The 21,373-nt window shown below is 35.4% G+C and overlaps 1 protein-coding gene across 1 annotated transcript in view; it reads left to right on the top strand.

Moving 5' to 3' along the window:
- The window catches only part of LOC150103426 (docking protein 6-like), a 92,040-nt gene that overhangs the window by 35,694 nt on the left and 34,973 nt on the right, over nucleotides 1–21,373 (top strand). The window contains exons 3-4 of the mRNA XM_090397564.1: nucleotides 8,039–8,261; nucleotides 15,777–15,893. Coding sequence (XP_090253690.1) covers nucleotides 8,039–8,261; nucleotides 15,777–15,893 — 340 coding nt within the window. The remainder of the gene's footprint in view (nucleotides 1–8,038; nucleotides 8,262–15,776; nucleotides 15,894–21,373) is intronic.

The following is a 21,373-nucleotide window of genomic DNA, read 5'->3' as shown; positions in this document are numbered from 1 at the left end:
TTAACTAATTAAGTATTAGACGGATTCTGGTCACGTAAAATACCTGTATGTATGGGTCTGGTGTTTGTACGGGTAGGTACAGACACAACAGACAGACACATGACAAGAATATGCTCCTCGTATACTTTACGATAATCTGCTCGTAACAACTAAACCGAAAGACGCGTGCCATTGTGGGAGCATTAGAGTATGACTTACTAATGATAATCTATGGATGATCTGGAAGACGTGCATCAGCAAATTAATACAATGAATGCAGGTCGAGTGGTTATTATGGGGAATTTCAGCTATGGAGATATAGACTGGAAGGAAGAAAGATCACACACAGGAAGGAAATAGAATTTATCCACTAACTTAGACGAGCTATCCATAACTAAGGTGGCGACATTGCCTCCGATTGTAAAACATGAAAAATGTGTGCCATGGCATAAAACACTGCAAGGGAAGGATGTTAGTAGTGGATATAGTTAAGGGTCGTCTAGAGGAAGCAATATTAAGTTTTATACCTAAGGGGAAGCGAAATCTGGACAATAAGACAAAAGAACAAACAAAGATTAACAACAGCAGAAACGAAGTTTATGAGAAAAACTGCAAAGTATACCCTATTTGATCACAAAAGAAACGAAGATATTATGAAAGAATTAAACCAAGAACCAGTAATAGAAAAAATTAAAAAATATAAACATAAATGGATGGAACACGTTCAAAGAATGAAAACAGAAAGATTACCAGAACAAGCCTTAAAGTACAAGCCATTAGGAAAAGAAAACCAGGCCGTCCTCTTAAACGATTCAACGATGACTTCTAAGGCCGGAACAGGCCATGCTAGGCCTAAATCCTTGATACGCATGATGATACCTAAGGTAAGGAGGATTAATCAGATAGGAGTTAGATGGATGAGTAATATCATTAAGTACGAGCTGCAGAAGAAGAAAATACTGAAAAGGATATATAAAGAGAGACAGATGACAAGCAAACTCATGAACAGTGCAAGACTCAGCAAGAAAGATGACTAGCATGGTAAGGAAGGCAAAATCAGATTAAATTACGAGAGGAATCTAGCCAAGGAGGCCAAAGGAAATCCAAAAGAGTTCTTACTTGCCACAAAAGAGTTATGTGGCAAGTAAGAGGAAGAATTACTATGGAAGAGTAACCTTAATGAGTAATAATCGCAAGGAGACAGACGCAGATAAAATAATTGGGTTACTGAGTGACAGCTTTGCAAGGGCATGCCATCGTAGTGAGGTTGCTGCTTTAACATATGTGACAGACACTAATGTGGGAACAGAGGTGGATGAATTGGAGATTCTTAGGATATTGCAGAATCTCAGTGTAAGTACAATTGTGGGGTTAGATGAGCTATCACGTTGGGTTTTGCGAGAATATGCAAGAGAACTGGCAATGCCTCTGACGAGACTCTTTAATTTAAGTCTCAGCTCTGGTAGAGTTCCAAGGGAGTGGAAAGAGGGCAAACGAATTCCCTTGAATAAGAGACGTTCTAAGACTGCAGTAGCAAATTATAGACTAATCAGTATCTCAGGCGTGGTTATAAAAGTACTGGAAAAATTGGACAAAAAGAGAATTCAATAATGGGTAGATAAGAATATCATACTCTACGAGGGGCAACATGGCTTTGTGAAGGGTGAGTCATGCCTTGTAATTTTACTAACTTTTTTTATAACAGCTGAGTTTGATAAAGGGAATGGCTACACGATGATTCTGCTGATTTTTGTAAAGGAATTTAACAGAATACCACGCGGAAGTCTGGTACGCAAATGAGAACAAATGGGAATGGATATGACAATAGTTATGTGGATAAGAGGGGGTTGCTGTTGGACAGATATCAAAAAGTGATATATGGAGGGGTCAGAATCAAGGCGAAAACAGATGACTAGTAGTGTGACGCAAGGTTCAGTGTTGGAACCACGACTTTAATTTGTTTAATTTAATTGTTTAATTTGTCCATAAATGATATAGGAAATAACCTGAAAATAAATATTCAGTTGTTTGCTGATGATGCGAAATTAGGTAGATTAATAGTTAATCAAGGCGATGTGAAAAATTTACAGGACAATTTGAATAGGTTGTTAGTATGAACAAAAGAAAATGAGTATCAGTTTAATGTGGAGAAATGTAAAGTTATGCATTTTGGGATAAATAGATTACAAGCCGTGTATCATGTTGATGACATTATACTCTAGGAATTAGATGAAGCTAGAGATTTAGGAGTGGTGGTAGACAGAGCGTTAAAGTTTAGAGGACATATTGCTAAGATTGCTAAGGTACCCCATAAGATTACTTGGTTATTGAAGAACACACTAACAAGTAGAGATAAGGAAGTTGTTATTCCACTTTATGAGGCTTGATACTTACATATCTGGATTACTGTGCTCGGATCTGGTCTCCTGGGGGTTTCTTGGGGATGAGGAAGCGGTGAAGAAGATTCTGAGGCTAGCGACCAAGATGGTGGGTGGTCTATGGAATGTTCCCTATCAGGATAGATTGAGGATGTGTGGATTGCAGAAGTTGGTTGATAGTAGAAAAAATGGGATATGATAGAAACATTTAAGTTGCTTAAAGGGTTTTATAGGATGGTTGCAGGGGAAATGTTTCAGCACTTGGCCAGAGGGATCAGAACAAGAGGTCACACCGGGAAATTGACTAAAGGTGTGGTTAGTAGGGGTGTGAGGACTAGATTTTTTTGCTTGGAGAATGGTGAATAAGTGGAATGGGTTGCCAGAGTCAGTTGCAAGATCTTTGTTGATGGGTTCAAGGAGAGGTATGATAGATTGTGTGGATAGTTCTTCGGACTCCATGGAGGTGCCCGTACAACAACAACAACAACAATAATATTAATAATAATAGTCTTGCTATTATGTGAAATGATAAACGGAGATTTCCGTTTTCAAAAGTAAGTTAGGACTGAATTCGCCCACTTCCTTTGGGGAAATAAAAAATATTAGATGATTTATTTCATATCCTCTAATGGAAGCTTTGTACAGAGTATAACTTATGCTTTAGCAAAAAAAAAAAAAAAGCGTTCTTGTTGGCAGTAGTTAGCTCGCTGAGATCAACCGGAAATCATTTGGGGGGATAATGAACTTTGGAAACCTTGAAAAGTTCGGTAATATACAGGATGTTTCCTAAAGATCTGATTGGTTGCAAATGCATCTCTAATGTTACTTTAAGCATTTATGACTTTATAAACCAATAGTAATAACTCAATTCCATACGGCAGAGGAAAATATCGTACGAATAATAATAATAATCTCCAAATTAAACAAAATGCTCAAGAAAAGTTTCGAATTCAATCAATTAAGTTTCGAAGTAACAAAATTTGTGACTCTTGCAAAGGCGAACAAAAGGTGATGAATGTGCAAAAGCAGTGGCGAATAAAATTCCACGATCATATAAACGCAGGGGTGAACAAAGTATCATGATCTGGAGAATAAAATCATTGCATTAGCGAATGTGGATCTTTTACAGAGATGCAGACAGGAGTTGCAGGCTGGATAGATAACGTATTACAAGAATTGCACATCTGGAATCCACTGAGGAAGAAGAAGAAAAGAACCTTATTATTTGTATCTGCTAAACAGTGTTTGATTGCTTACCATTTGTAAAAACAGATTTAGCGATATTTGCATTCGCATTTCTGTCTAGTCTTTGTGAAACGCCCTGTATAATTAGATCCCAATTGCCTGAGTTCTGATTTATGGAAGCGTCGCTGCCTTGAGGGAAGATATCCAACTTTTTATTTTTTATTATTTTCTAAGGAAGCAAACCTCATGAAATGGAATGTTGTTTCAGAAGAAAGGAATTCGCCCCTGCGTTTTTTTTTTCCGATTCACGCATTTGTGATGTTTTAATTAACAAAAACTTTAAACCACTCCTATTTTCATGCCTGACATATTTTGGTCTGGTTTTGCTTTTGATAATATAATACGCAGTTTTATTTATCTATGTGAAAACAAGTTCTCGATCGAAAGAAAAAAAAAAAAAAAAAGACAGTAGAACTGGTTTATACTTAGTGGGGATCAAATATTCAGCCTTTACCGTTTTCAAGTATGAAGTCTGAGGTAACAGACTTGAACCTGAAAAAAAATAAAAATAAAAAATACAAGCAAAGATAAGCTGTCAATAGAAGGGTCTGTTCTACTGAGCTCCAAGTTTTATTTATCTTTAGGGCTTTATTAATTTATGTAATCTCAAGATCAGAATGTATTGTGCCACTGTCTTGTAAAATAGTCACTCATAATTAATGAAAAGTATTATAGAAATAAATAATAATTGACGATAGTGACGTGGCGAAGCTTCGTGGGTCTGTATCGCAAATTAAAATAGTGTAGTCTTTCTTTCTTTCTTTCTTCCTCAGTCCTGCCATTTCAGAGCCAGTCCGAACGCTGCGGCATGATTGCAGTAATATTCCCAGCATTCCATGATACCCATTTTTACTCTTGGCATATGTGAGGGCCGGACAAAAATGCCATTTTGTAAATTCAATTAATTATTTTTTTTTTTTTGTAAGAAATTAAAGCAGATACAAGTATTAATTTGAGTTATATCCTTCTAAGTACGATTATATTGGATTCTTCCATTGTCTACAACAGTGGTTCTTAACCGGTGTTCCCCTGAACACTTGTGTTCCGCGAACTGGTTGCAAGTGTTCCGTCGACGAAAGATGTCACATGACACAGTTCTGAGTGCACAGAGAATTCCTAGTTTCGAAAACATTACCGGCAGTATTAAAACCTGTACTAGACCAAGTTGTAAATGTGGCAAATTACATCAGGTCAAGACCTTTAAAAGCACACCTTTTTAAAAATCAACTTTGCATACCTATGAAAGCCAAGTACCAATGTTTGCTTTTGCACACTGAAATGAGATGGTTATCCAGGGGGTAAAATGCTATTCCGAATATTAGAATTTAAGAATGAATTATTGGTCTTTTTTCAAAATGACCAATAATTTGGTACAGATGCTTTTGTAAAATGTGTTCAAAATGATATTTCGTGTGCTAAAATGGCATATTTAGCCGATATTTTTAATTACTTAAATAGCGTTAATACAAGTATCCAAGGGAAAAATGAAAATATTTTGACATCCACTAACAAATTGTCAGCTTTTCAGAAAAAAGTATCTCTTTGGAAAAACTGCATATCAGAAAAAAATACAATAGATATATTTCCATCGCTCCATAATAAAAATGTCGAGGGAATTATTTCCATTATAACAGAACATTTAACAATATTGGAAGAAAAGATTTCAACTTACTTTCCTTCCTTAAATACACACAATTATGACTGGATACGAAATCCATTTGGCACAGTTAATACATCGAGTTGTGAATTTTCGTTACAAGAAGAAGAACAACAATTAGTTACCTTGTCAACGGATCGTACTCTAAAAATGAAATTCTCTGAAATAACTCTTGAGGAATTTTAGATTTTTGTCCAAACCGAATACCCAGCTCTCTCCACAAAGACACTGAAAAATTTGTTGGTTTTCAACATCATATTTGTGTAAGCTCAGTTTCTCAATATTAACCAATATAAAAACTAAAAGGCGTGAAAGACTTACTAATATAGACAAAGAAATAGATTTAGCTATATCACATATTAGACCTGATATTGCTGGAATCTGTAAAAGCCGACAAGTTCAAGTTTCGTATTAAAATAAGTTCCACTTTTTATAAAAGGCAAGTCCATGCATATTTTATTGTTAGTTTTATGACCCTAATGCTTTTGGTGTTGCTCAAATTTTTCTTATAATCAAAAGTGTTCCGTGACTTCGAAAAGGTTAAGAACCACTGGTCTACAGCATATTTGTTAAGCCGGTTTGGAAATGACCTGCAACCCACGTCACATTCAGTACGATATAGCAAGTTGCAGATCATTTCAAAAGAAACTTTGTATATTACGAATTCAAATCGTTCTCACTCTCAGAGTGCTCTTCAGACTAGGAGATGGGTTGCAGTTCAGATCAACTCATTCCCACCGAGTCAAGCCTACTGCCTTCTTTTCCAGTATGTTGCGGAATCGAAAGATGTGAAATATCCTACATGATCATTTCGATACTGCTAGTAGTTTTCTTACAAAACTTTATTTCGGATTGATTATCCCGTCAACAAAAAGACACAAACGCTACTACAAAAATCTATGTATCATAATAGCTGGTTTGTATAATGGGATTATTTGCAAAGATAGATCAAATTATCCAACTGTGAACCATACCAATTTATTATTAGTAGTAAGAGGAGGAGAAGTATACAAACATTTTCGGGAATTAAGACTCATTGAAGCTTCCAAATGTAATTAGCAAGGGTTTTATATTTGCTATATAAAATTTTTATTAAAAAATATCGTATATATTTTACTTATTTCATATACTTTTGCTATCACACTTGTGTAGTAAATATATTTGTAAATAACTTTTTAGTTTTATTTTCATCTTTTTTTAATTTTCAAATTTTCTCTTGCAAATAATGAATATCGGCACTTAATTTTGACAAAAAAATAAATAAATAAAATAAAAATACTGATCATAATGTCTGTCAGTTGCATCGCCAACTCAGTTGTCTGTTCTGTTGGAGGAAATGTCCTAGTTTATATTAAAAAAAAACAAAAAAACTCATCAACCTCTTTTATTCTTCCTTTTAGTACAAACGGACTCAGTTTCAGTTGAAGTGGCATAGAAAATATTCATCGTATGCTTCATTCTGCTCATTGGACCATGGAGGCTTTTAGAGCAAAACTAGCTACAAACACAGAGAACAGACGCTGTCTAATGGTTGATGAGTAGAACGCCCAACATATCCTGCAACAATCAGATATTTAATCATTTGCCTGCAAACCATTAAAAACCATTATTATTAACTTGTTATTATTAATTTATTAAATAACACACTTGAAAAGCAGAAAGCAGTCATAAAGATTGCTTTCAGCGTTTTCAATGGGCTCATATTTTGATATTCTTGGAACACCCACGAGAACAAAGTAGACTGAAATACAATCGAAATGCCGTCAGAAAAGTTGCTAAATTATTGCTCTCTAAAGAATAAGTAACGTTAACTCTTTTGAACGGTATCTCTTTTGAGATGACTTTTCAATGTATGAATGAGAAAGAAAGCATGAAAAGCTAATGCTCGAATACACAATTTACATGGTTGCTGGCGTTGAAAGTTTCCAAATATGAGCATTATTTTTATTTCATTTGTAATATAGCATTGTGAATGCAATCCGTTAACAATAAAGTTGTCAAAAAGATTCACATTCTGTAAGTTCTCTGAACACACGGCATTTTTTTTTTTAATTTTCAAAATGGCGTTTTTATTTGTATACAATATGTGTAAGCTAAACTGAATCATTGTTTATATATTATAAATTATAATATATATATAAATTAGATAAAAATTGTATTCAATAAAATGAAATAAATAAATGTATGAAACAACAGTCTCATATGACAGTGTTTAAAATTAAAGGATTTAAACCGATCAGTACATAAATGTGAAAATTTCAAATACCGTTTCGAAATTGGAAATAAAAAAATATAATTGAAGTACATTAAATTCTTTCTGTTTACGGACGATGATCACAATGTGAGGAGAGGAACTGTATTTAGACACTATAAATATATGCGATGTAGACAAACTGGACATGACCTGTGAGTCAAGCATTCTTATCCCTAACACTGCATTCATTTATATTGGATTATCATATGACAGATAAAGTAATGCTTAATATTTAATGGCCATCGTTTGTTGAAGTTAATATTTAAAAAAATAATTTCAATATTTAATTGTGCCTGAATTATGTTTCCAAATGAACCCTCATGTCATATAAAATGGTAGAACAACAACAACAACAAAAAAAAAACTGCATTTAACAGCCGAATGTCAAAATGTTCGCTTTATTTCACCTACTTCCATTTGTATTTTTTGACAGATAAAATAAATATAATTTACAACGAAGTAGCTGCCAAGGCTGATCATTATAAATATCATTAAGTACCCGGATATATATTTCCTTTTTCGTAGTGGTGGCGAAGAAAGTGGATAGTCTTGAGACGATCAACAAACAGCGTACCTTGTCGTCTTGAAAAGTATCCAGACGAAAAAAGTGCTCGTACAGGGAGTTGGCAGAAGATAGAATTATTAACCTATACTAGCACCGTCATTAGGATACCCTCGAGTGTTAGAAAACACGCCTTAGCTGTGGTTTTTCAAGATGGAACGACAAAGTGTTTTGCCTGTGATTCAGGTAAGCATCGTTTTTAAATTTGCTTTTACTACAGTAATGCAGATGTTTCGATTAATTTGTAAATTATTGCAGAAAAATTGTTAAAACGATGACTAGATAGTTTTCAAAAGAAATCCACTTGTTTCTCTTATTTAATAAATATTATATTAGCATTCGTTCTCTTGGTTTTTTTTTTTTTATCATCAACAAATAAATAAGAGAAACCTGTAGTTGGGCTGAGTGGATAGCGCTCTAACTTTCCTTTCTGAACGACAGGCTAAATTTAGGTTCATATCCCAAGGCATATGGATGTTTGCGAATATCTGAAGTGATTCATTCATTGTCCGGTGTGTAACAACCGCCTGTCTTATTGGAGACGTGAAGTAATTTGAAAAACTACGTTGGTTTCTAGAGTACGGAAACCAGGTTATCTAATCATTAGTTAACTATTGCTTCATAATTATATATATAGTTTTAGTATGTTTTTTTTTTTTTTTTTTGTTATTGTTGTTCCACTGTTAATCAAGATTGCTCGTAATAGGCAAAATTGCATTAGGCTGTGGATTCTATGTTATATATGTTCTATATGGATTCTATATTATATATCTATCTATCTATATATTTTTAATTATCTTTTTTCAAAAATCCTTCAAATACAAAGGACTGCTATTGTTTTGGACTGGTTTCTATGGTTATCTGTTAGTCCGTACTTTAACTTGACGGGAAGAAGTTAACAATGATTTTATCATGTATCCCACTTACGGATGAGTTGTGTTCCGGAAGACTGTGCATAATTCGAAACTTAAGTAAGTCGGATGCCTCCAAAGCATCCAATAGATGAGTACCGCATACAGTAAAGTGCTAAAAAAAAGTATAATTTAAAATAAAATCTTCGTGCTAAATGGAATAAATAAATTAAGAAAATTTTAAATTTAAAATATCATTTTAAAATAATTTAAAACATTTATAATAGTGGATTTAGACTATTCAGATAACTTAATATATTTTTAATGCAAGCTGATCCTTAACGATTGTATTCACGGTCGATGTAGCTATTTTAAAGTCACAGCTTGCAATGCCAGCCAAGTATCATCTTTGTAATTCTTAATGTTATTCAATTTCATCTTGAGGTTAATCTTATTTTTTTTTTATGTTTTATTATCAATAAAATATTGAAAATACTGTGGCTATCATGCACTTGAGACTGCAGCTAACGAATAAATATGGCATTTGTTGGATGATACGCTGCTACATGCAGTTTCATTGGAAGTCGCATAGTTACCATAATTCCAGATCCGCGTAAGTCGGATGTATGTAAATCGGAGTTTTACGTTCATGCGACTGCATTTAAATATGTAATCTTTAACGGTATCTGTGGTATTTTTGGACACTCTTGCTTCTTGCTGTGTTAGTGTTTATTCTAAAATATATGTCAGAATCGATGTTGTGTGTGTGTGTGTGTGTGTGTGTGTGTGTGTGTGTGTGCGCGCTTCTGTAGATAGCACGAGAGTCTAGCGACTAAAGTGGTCTATGTTGTGTGGTATTTCTAAATAACAGATGTTTCAAGTTTCCGGAAAAGCAGATTAGCTTTTATTTTGTATTATGCATTTTTTACATTATTTGTCCACTAAGGAACTGCCTTAATCAAGAAAAGACTGAAATGTATTGTCTGTTACTAGAGGATGAGGTCTTACCCGGTGACGTTCTTATTGCTTTCATAGCTCTGCCGTATAATTATGTCCAGCAATGGCTTGTATTTCCGATCCTTTTTTTTTTTTTCTTCTTGAAACAGAAGTAAGGAACTCCGACATAAAAACCTTTTTTCCCCTAAGACTAACTTAGCTTCGCTTGGAAGGAGGGGAAAAAAAACCTATTATTATGGACATGATTAAAACCTGTCTTCTTTCCAAGCAAATTAAGCGTCTTGTTTTTTTTAATGCAAATAAACATTACCGGTATTTTTTTTTTTTTTCATTCATACTATGAAGTGACTATTAACAAGACCTGCAAGAATTTGCAGACGAATATTTTTCAGCAAAGATATGCCATATGAAAAAGATAGAAAATTGCTCATAAAAAAACACGAAAAAACAAGCAAAGTTATCTTGCATTTTTGGTTTATCATCTTTTATAAATCGGATACTACCTGAAATGTTTTTATATTTCGGTGACCTTCAATAAAATCGCGTGAATCTATTAAAATGCATTTTACCTTAAAAACTTGATCAACTGCTTGTTCCTTTCCTGTCGTGACCGTGCGTGGTCAAATTGCGTGACAAGCAGTCAGAAACTTGAGGACATAGGTCAATTTTATTGCTAATTGCCAATCGATTTACAACTAATTAACCTAATGTTTACACCGCTAAAATTAATTAGCCATTATTATCTGTCAAATTAATTTATGACTTAATTTTCACATCAAGAATATGCCTCAGATAAAAAAAAATAAAATAAAAAACGAGATACGATAAGAATTAGTTACAATTATGTCCACAATTTTTGCTTCATTAGGATTAGATTAATTAGCAGTTATGGCAGTTGTGTCTAAAGGTGATAATAATATTTTAATTTACGTGTTTTATATAACTATTAATTTATATTTTATCGGTATCTTATTTTTAGACTGTAACAGACGAATAAATCTGTCACTCATAAAATTTATTGAGTTCAATGTTTTATTGGCTGAATTGTGTAATGTCATATTTAGAATACTTAAAAATATTTTAGAAAAATAGTAGAATGGGAGGGGAGCTTATTTTATATCTTACTTCATAGAGAACCTGAGGTAGATATTGTGGAGATTGTGGTGTAGAGTGCCCTACCGCGATAATAATTACATTATTAGCTTGTTTTGATGATCCCATCTGGGTTAGATGATTTGCATCGAAGAGACTTCTTATTAATCTGGGATTTCACGTGGAGTTGACATGTAATTTTGGGTTTGGTTTTGAGGTCTCTTGCTTACCTTTGGTCATATGTCAGTTAGTTGCCTGTTTTCTTCAGAATATAAGAATGGTTTTCTTATATGACCTTCTTTTGTGATATCAGAGGCATTGAGCACTTTCAAGGGACTCTTTTCGATCACGGTTTCATAGACACACTCTTTCTGCATTATTATATTATTACGTGACACCCCCAAGGAGTCCAAGGAATCCTCGTGGGAGGGCATACTTCTCCACTACAACTTGCCGCCTTCGTTACTTAAACCTTCCAACTACACAATACCACTACCATCAACACACAACGGCATCTGCCGCTGACCAGTATCACCAATAGTATATTTTGCCTGCAAATTGTGTGTTCTCATGACGATATGTCTGTATGCGGGAAGAAAAACTCGAGTATCCGGGATAATAATAATAATACCTTGCTATACCATATGAGATCGTCTAACTCACCTTCAATTGAAAAAGCTCATATAAATATTCCTTCTGTCATGACGAGAATCGAACTTCCATTCTCATGATGTTCCATTATTTTCACTGTCATTCCTAAATGAGTTGTCTCTCCCTTTTCTTTTAACACACCACTAGAAGAGTCACCTTTTGACTTGCTGACCATCTTCACAAAGAAATAATTCCACTAAGAAAAATGTCAAACGAAAAGTTCTGTATACAAGTGCTACAACCAGCTAACTAACGTACAAAGTAATACCCAATAATAACCAGTAATAATACCCAGTAATACCCAAAGTAATAACCAGCTAACTAACGTACATACGTAATACCCAATAAGATTTGCTATTTTGGGTTATATTTTGTATTTTTTTTTTTTCTTTGAGCGCAGGATATTAAACTATTGCCCTGTTTTAAATAAATATATTTTTAATGAGATGGTATTACTGTCATGGAAATGTTACTTCACATCTGCTTGTTTCCTAAAACTTAACTTTTTTTTTACTTATATGGAGAAAGAGAGAGAGATTTACGAAGAATGTGCGATTAGACCACAATATTAGCGTCCTTTACCGAACGTCCACAGCTTAGAAAATATAATAATAAATAAATAAATAAATAAAAATAAAGAATACTATGAAGAGATTTATTTTCTCCCATTCCGAATGTCTTCTAGTTCAATTTTTGCTATTGCAGATTCTAGTCTTTTTTTTTTTTTTTTTCCAGTGACCTAAGGTAGGTAGGTAGTCTTCTCGTATATTCCACATACACTAAAAACGGGTTCTGTGACTGTCGATCAAATTTTCTACAAAGTTCGACAGTGGTTTACTTTCCCCGATTATCTTTTGGATATATTTCCAAAAGGTTTTTATTTTTGCAATATCTACAAGTTCTACGTAAGAATTATCCCAAAGTCAAATTGTTTACTTTTCTCAGGCATAAGAGACCCACTTGTTTTATACTAGCCAAGCTATGTTTTGTAATATTACCGAAATTAAATAAATGAATAAATAATAAGAAACTTTAAAATATGTAAGAAACTGGTTTCTTATAGGCTTTAGCCCAACCTCCTGAACTGAAAAGAGCTTACATCCTTAAGGAAACCTTATGATTAACTTTGCTTAATACAAGTTATTGCAATGTAAGAATCCCAAAAACTTTGCCCGAGGTGCAAAAACGTCTTTGCTGCACCAAAGGTGATTTAAGAAAGCGTGAAAGGAAGATATACGAAAACGACCTTTTAAAGATTTTCATACAACCCGGACAGCATTATACTCGTTTTTTTTTGTTTTTTTTACATAAAAAATAAAATAATTCAGTCTAGCCTCAACAACTACGTAATAGCGTTTCTAATTAAGTGATTTATTATACTACTTAATATCTTCTGTCAAGTGAAAATATTTGAATAATTATAAGTCAGGACTATATTATGCTTCGAATTCGAAATACCGTATTATTAATTATCTGTATCATTAGAATTAGGTTAAAAGAGCTTTATAGACAAAAGATAAAAATCATCTCAAAGAAATAAGATAATAAGAAAGCAGGCCTGAAGGTAGTTTAATGCAATGCAGGTCAATTGCGATTAATTTTTTTCCATTAAAGAACAATAAAGAAAATAACACTATATTATTATTATTATTATTATTATTGGTAGTAGTAGTAACGTGGTATTTCGCAGCGGTATCCTGTTAATCATAAAAACAAGAATGGTTATAATTTCAAAAGCAACTTGAAAGTTACAATTTTTTCATCTAGATCAGGGGTCGGCAAAGTGGTCGATATCGACCCTTGGGGTCGATGTGGCTATCCAAGGGGTTGATAAATGTATAGGGATCAAAAGTAGGTCAATAACCACCTAGTAAATATACGACTATTCATCAAATACATACTTCTCATTAACCATTCCAAGTAAATCAATAAAATATAAGTAAATTTTTAATTTATAAATTTCTTTACGTATTTTCTTTAAATTTCTTTAAATATTTCTTATCGATAAGCAGTAATGAAGTAAAGGGTGAAGGAATTATTATTCTTAAATTGAGAAATTTATTATTGATAACATTTATTTAACATGATGGGGGTCGATGAGGGATCAAGGATTCCATTAAGGGGTTAATAGTCTAACAAAGTTTGCTAACCTATGATCTAGATTAAAGAAGGACAAAATAAAAGCGGTATTATTAAAAAAAAAAGTGTTCTATCCGCAATTGCGCGCAATAATTAATCAAACTTATGTAGAGAGCTTGAAGGATGGTTTAAATAAGCTTGGCAATATGGGCAAACGATTATGGATGTCAGTTCAATGTGGAAAAGTGTAAAGCTATGCATTTTGGGATTAAAAGATTACAAGCTGTGTACTACATTGATGGAACAGTACTCCAAGAGATTGATGAGGCTAGAGACTTGGGGTATTAGTGAATAGAGAGTTGAAGTTCAGAGGACATATTGCTAAGGTGTCCAAGCTAGCTAATAGGAGTACTTGGTTATTGAAGAACACACCAACATGCAGAGATAAAGAAGTTATTATTCTTCTTTATAAGGCATTGATACATCCACATCTGGATTTTTGTTTTCAGGTCTGGTTGCCTGGATTTCTTGGAGTGGTAGAAAAGATTCAGAGGCGAATGGTGTAAGGAATGCTCCCAACATTGATAGATTGAGAGTTTCTGGATTACAGAGGTTGGTTGATAGGTGGAGAAGAGGGGATATGATAGAAACATTTGTTACTAAAAGGTTTTTATAAGATCGATGCAGGGTCAATATTTCAGCAGTGAGATAGTGGTGGAAGAACAAGAGGTCATCCCCAGAAATTAAGTAAGAGAGTGGTTAACAAGGATGCGAGGACTAGATTTTTCGCTTGGAGAGTGGTGAATGGATGGAATGCGTTGCCTGACTCAGCTGTGAGTGCTTCTCTGTAGATGAGTTTGAGAAGAGGTATATGATAGAGATTGTGTGGATAGTATGGGTCTCCCGCAATGAGTCTTCTGATGCTCATGATGATGAGTCATCATGAGTGAGTGGACTGTGTTGCAGGAGAAATACACAACAAAGAGAGAGAGAGAGGGAGAGAGAGAGAGTATGTGTGTATGGTGTGTTGCTAATAATAATTTTCATATTTGTAATTAGAACCACTCATTTTACTGTTTGAGTCTGGTCTGTAATGTATGATATATTGTACATAATTCGTATAATAGATTTAGTTTAATCCTTTATCCCAGTGAGAGCAAACAAAGTTTGCGCCTGAAAATATCTTCAGGACTAAATATAGTGTTGTACTTAGTGTTGTACTATCTTATCCAGTAAGTAGTGCAACACCAAGGCAACTCGTGGCAAAGGTGGAGCAAGCTACCAGGCACTTCTAACCCAGTATCTCCCATAATGCAAAACACATTTCCTATGTGGATATGTATACTGTTATGCATTAAAGGGATTGGCCATCTACCCAGACTAGTTTCGACCTTTATTGAGGTCTCTTCAGTGGGAGCCAGGCCCAGAGCTGGAGATACCAGGCAGAAGCAGTAGCAAGTCATCTGTGCCTATGGGAGTTGCCAAAAGGTTTATCACCTTTTTTTAAAAATTACTCTGGATTTAGAGAAAGATGTTGAAAATTTATTTATCACTAGGTTAGACTATAATAGATTTAGTTTAATCCTTTATCCCAGTGAGAGCAAACAAAGTTTGCGCCTGAAAATATCTTCAGGACTAAATATAGTGTTGTACTTAGTGTTGTACTATCTTTAATCCCTTTAATGCATAACAGTATACATATCCACATAGGAAATGTGTTTTGCATTATGGGAGATACTGGGTTAGAAGTGCCTGGTAGCTTGCTCCACCTTTGCCACGAGTTGCCTTGGTGTTGCACTACTTACTGGATAAGATAGTACAACACTAAGTACAACACTATATTTAGTCCTGAAGATATTTTCAGGCGCAAACTTTGTTTGCTCTCACTGGGATAAAGGATTAAACTAAATCTATTATAGTCTAACCTAGTGATAAATAAATTTTCAACACATAATTCGTATATTCTCAAAAAAATAGAAAAATAAAAAATCGCACGTACGACACTTTTTTTTTCACATATAATTTTTGTACTGTAGTTTACAGGATAGTTTTAATGTTAATATGCTTTCAGACCTCGAGGCCGATACGTGGGTAAAGCTACTTGTTCAAGAGTGTCTTATGCCACACCCTGGTCTTTCTTCGGGAGAACCGGATATCCTCAGTCCTGGCATTAGGAAAGAACTACAAGGTAATACAGTTAGACAATAATGTTCATAAAAAACTTCTAGACAGCGTTACTCTAACTTGGCTGAATTATTTTAAAGAACTAATATACAATTTCATTATTTTCTATTTCTTTAAATCGCATTTTCAATCAGTTATATTTCTGAAGTGTTTGTATTCGACAATTTTTTTCGTGCGCACACACACATACACACTGCACTTTAATGGTAATACAGAACCTAATTTCTTCATTATTATTATTAATTACATTTTTTGTAGGCTATTAATTTAGTTTGCTATTTATTTCCATAATTTCTGAAAGAACTTCTAGAACAAGTTGTAAACAATGGAGAATGAAGTTGGAAGATTGGAAAAGAGATTTATTAGCATTGAAAGAGAAAGGAAAAGAGTGAACCTATTGAATTGGACCTCTAGTGAAGGTGCGGAGGAATACGAAAGGACGTAAAAATGAAGTGAGAGGAAGACGTGTGGGGAAACATTCATTCTGATTTCTTCAGTTATCAAAACAAAAAAAAAACACTTTAAGCAGACAGAGGGAACTTCCCCTGGCTTCCTGGTGTCTCGGAGGCAGGGTTCCTGTCTTCGGTTTCACTCCAATCCACTGTTTGGCTACTATGTAAATAATTCCTTTTATAATGTAAAAATGTTTGCCCTTTAGCCTAGTGGCTGTATGCTTCGCAACCATATCCCTGGGGAAGGTGTGTCGTAGGTTCGATTCCCGTTGGTGACATGAGGAGCTGAAGATCTGCCATAGCCAAGTTAGCCGGTCTTGGGCATGGACAGTAGGTTTTTTTCCCCAGTTTATCCTGGGGGTTTTTCATCCCGCAAAGCAGGCAAACTGGCCTTGAGGACTCAACACTACAGGACATAGGATACATCAGGGTGTAGGGCTGACCACCTTATCCTGTGAACAGTTTTAGGTCTGATTAATAAACCTTCGACACCACAAAGTAAAAGAGGATAAAAAGAAGATGAGATGAGATGAGATAATATAATAATAATAAGGTGACAGCAGAATTAGATAGGGGAAATGGCTGCACCATGGTGCTGCTGGATTTTGCAGGGGCATTTGACGGAATTCTGCATGTAAAACTTATTGCATAAGTTGGAGCAAATGGGAATGGATATAAGGCTGGTGGGGTGGTGTGGGGTGAAGACAAATAAGGGTGATTAGTGGAGTGCCCCAGGGCTCTGCACTAGGGCCACTGCTCTTTAATTTGTACATTAATGATATGTAGTGGAAAATTTCAAGAGGATATTCAGTTGTTTGCTGATGATGCAAAACTGGGGAGGCCAATAGTTGATAATGGTGATCTAGATATCTTACAGGCTGATTTAAATGGATTGGCAGTGTGGCAAGGGACAATGGTTGTCAATTCAATGTTGTAAAATGTGGGGTGGTGCACTTTTGGATGGGAGATTGCATACGTATCATACGTATTGATGGTACGTATCATATTGGTGGTGCTGAGGATCTGGGGGTGATGGTGAATAGGGATTTGAGATTCAGACAATATATTGCAAGAGTTGGCAAAATAGTTCAGAGGATTACTTGGATGTTGAAGAAGACATTGACAAGTGGAGATGGGGAGGTTGTTGTCCCTCTTTATGGGGCTGTGGTTTATTTTATTTATAGCATATGATGATATAACGGACCTGAGGCTCCTTTTACAGGGAAGTATGGCACCATCTCAATCCCCCAAATTTTATCTGGACTCGGGACTGACATGGCTGATGAATCAGGCCTATGGCTGGGACTCAAATATTCCTGACTGTAATCCGCGTGTGTTCACGGGACTGGTTTGCCTGCTTGCAGGAGGAAAAACCCCGGATAAACTGGGAAGAAAAACTCTGCTGTCCACAACCAAGACCAGCTAACTTGGCTATGTCTGAGATTCTTAAGCTCCTCATGTCAGCGACGAGAATCAAACCCAGGACATTCCTTTCCCAGGTATATGGTTGTGAAGCACATAGCTACTCAGAACTGTGGTTCAGCCACATGTTAACTATGTGCACAGATTTGGTCACCTGTGTTTCTTGGGGATCAGGAGGCAGTGAAGATGATTCGGAGATGAGTGACCAAGCTGGTGACAGGTCTGTGGAGCATGAGGATAGACTGAGGGTGTGTGAGTTGCAAAGTTTGGCTGATAGGTAGAGTGGAGGGGGGGGATGTGATGGAAACTTATGGGTTACAAAGGGGATTCTATGGGATTGACACAAGGGAAATTTTTTAATACATGGAGAGTGGGGAGAAAACAGGGGAAATACTTGGAAGTTGTCTAAAAGTGTGGTTGCTAAGGGTGTACAGACTGAGTTTGCCCGAAGAGTGATGAATGAGTGGAGATGGTTGCTGTAGGTGGTTGTGAGTGCTCCAACAATGAATGGATTTAGGGAGATGTATGATGGATATTCTGTTAATGGATAGAGTGGGTCTCCCACAATGAGTCTTTTGACTCCACAGAGTACCCATATAAATAATAAAGGGAAGAGATAGAAGACAAGATGGAAAGAACAACAGAAGTATACCAGCCACTATTAAAGATCTGCCTTCTAATTGGAGTTTTTATTATACGATACTCATAAATTTCTCCAAAACTTATACAAAACTATATGTTTATCTCTGCTAAAAAATAATATATATTTCGAAATCTTTCTCTCTCTCTCTCTCTCTCTCTACCTCTCTGCTCAGGAGTTTTAAATTGGCAATCATCAATGGTTAGTGATGTTTTTTTGCATGTCTTCCCCATTTTTTTCACTTTATATAGTAAATACCATAATTTCTTAATATATTAAGATTATATATTAAGAATATATAAATTTTTCATCCCAAAACAGGCAAACTGATCAGAAGAACACACGCAGTTGGCAGCTAATATACTATGCAATAAGATTAACATCAATTAGGAAATTTTAAAATCTTTAGATGCACCTTCTCTTTCCCCCCCCCCTGAATAATTACTTTATTATTACTTCTGGTGTTTTCTGCATTGTCTGCTTCAATACAAAATGGATCTTTAGAATTATGTGGCTTTGTCTGTATTCTTTCTCTTACATCATAATGCTATAATTGGGTTTTCGATATTCTTAAGCTAGGAACACTTTCTCTAGTTTTCAAGTGGCCAATTTCGCTATTATTATTATTATTATATGGGTATCTTCATGGAATCAGAAGACTCATCACAGGAGACCCATACTATCCACACAATGTCTATCATACACCTCTTCTTGAACTCATTTACAGAGAAGCACTCACAGCTGAGTCAGGCAACGCATTCCATCCATTCACCACTCTCCAAGCGAAAAATCTAGTCCTCGCATCCTTGTTAACCACTCTCTTACTTAATTTCTGGGGATGACCTCTTGTTCTTCCACTACTATTCCATTGCTGAAATATTTCCCCTGCATCAATTTTATAAAAACATTTTAGTAACATAAATGTTTCTATCATATCCCCCTCTTCTCTGCCTATCAACGAACCTCTGTAATCCAGAAACTCTCAATCCATCAATGTTGGGAGCATGCCTTATACCACTCACCAACTTGGTCACTCACCTCTAAATCTTTCTTACCACTCCAAGGGATCCAGGTGACCAGACCTGAAAACAATAATCCAGATGTGGATGTATCAATGCCTTATAAAGAAGAATAATAACTTCTTTATCTCTTCATGTTAGTGTATTCTTTAATAACCAAGTACTCCTATGAGCTATCTTGGACCTTAGCAATATGTCCTCTGAACTTCAACTCTCTATCCAAGTCCCTAGCCTCTCATCAGTCTCTTGGAGTACTGTTCCATCAATGTGGTACACAGCTTGTATTCTTTTAATCCCAAAATGCATAACTTTACACTTTTCCACCTTGAACTGACATCCATTATGTTTTGCCCATATTTGCCAGCTTATTTAAATCATCATTTAAATAATTGAAATCCTGCAAGCTCTGTAACATCAGCTTATTAATTATTGCCCTATTCAACTTTTCATCATCAGAAAACAACTGAATATCTTGTTTTAGGTCATTTTCTATATCATTTATGTACAAATTAAACAATAATAGTTGAAGCGCAGGGCCTTGAGGCACACCACCACATACTTCATCCTGGACTCTGCTCCTCCAAACAGTACTTTTGGTATCTGTCCATGAGGTATTCTCTTATCCACATCACCAGTTTAATATCCATCCCCATTTATTCTAATTTGCGTAACAGTATTCCATGGAGTATCCTGTCAAAAGACTTAGCAAAATCCTGCAGTATCATTGTGTAGCCATTCCCCCTTGTCCAACTCAGCTGTCACTCTATTATAAAAAGTTAATAAATTACTAAGGCAAGACTGACTTTCTTTTTCCTACGATTTTGCTGATAAAAATGGAGAGATACCATAAGGTGGTGTATGGAGGAGCCGAGTCCAGAATGAGGCAGGTGACCAGTGGTGTGCCTCAGGGCTCTGTGCTTGGGCCAATGTTGTTTAATTTGTATATCAATGATATAGGAAATGGCTTAAAGGGAGATATTCAGTTGTTTGCTGATGATGTTGATTCTAACGACATAGCCCTTAACATTGAACTAAATCACATCCTCAACACTTTCCCAGCCAATGGCTACCCCCCCCAAAATCTAAAAAATATTAAAACCTACAAACCACAGCCCCCCTCCTCCCCCCTCCACAAAAAAGATTACTCTAAATCCATCACCATTCCCTACATCCGAGGCACCTCAGAAAAAATTACCAAAATTCTAAAAAAACATGACCTCACCTCCTGTTACAGGCCTTACAGAAAATTGGCATCCCTTATCCTCTCTACCAAAGACCAACCACTTCCCCTAGACCTACCTGGTGTATACCAGGTCCCTTGCAGTTGTAAAGTGTTATACTTTGGCCAAACAGGCAGGACAGCGAATATCAGAATTTCTGAACACAAGGACTACATCCGGTTTTACAAGTATAGCCATTCTGGTCTTGCAGACCATGCTCTGGATACTCGCCACAGAATACGGTGGAAAAAAGCAACAATAATACACCGGAGCAAATATAAATTCGAAAGATTATTTATGGAATCAGCCTCTGCCCTAAGAAACTCTCCAAACCTCAACAAATTTGGTTGTATGCGACTGCACCAAATTTGGGAGGCATACATCAGCAGACCTTCAGCCCAACGGCCAAGAACGCCTACTTAGCCCGCCAGAGGGCACCATCAGAACTTCTAGGAGAACGATAGCTTCAAATCTTCATTCTCAGTTACTGTATTGTTATTGCCTGTGTGCACCTGCCTTTTTGTAAGTTCCTTTAGAAAATGGCAATGTGACATTGCCGAAATATCGGAAATATCTATTAAAGATATTTCCATATATTAACATAGATCCGAATATAAATATAATTTAATTTATATTCGGATCTATGTTGTTTCAATTCCCTAAGTTATTTAGAAATGCTGATGATGCAAAGTTGTGTAGTGCAATAAAAAATCAAACTGATGTTGAAAGTT

The sequence above is a fragment of the Typopeltis vanoorti genome, chromosome 9, assembly GCF_054136105.1.
Source record: "Typopeltis vanoorti isolate ZY-2024b chromosome 9, IOZ_Tvanoo_1.0, whole genome shotgun sequence".
Lineage (NCBI taxonomy): Eukaryota > Metazoa > Arthropoda > Arachnida > Uropygi > Thelyphonidae > Typopeltis > Typopeltis vanoorti.
This window is presented reverse-complemented; position numbering and strand designations above follow the sequence as displayed.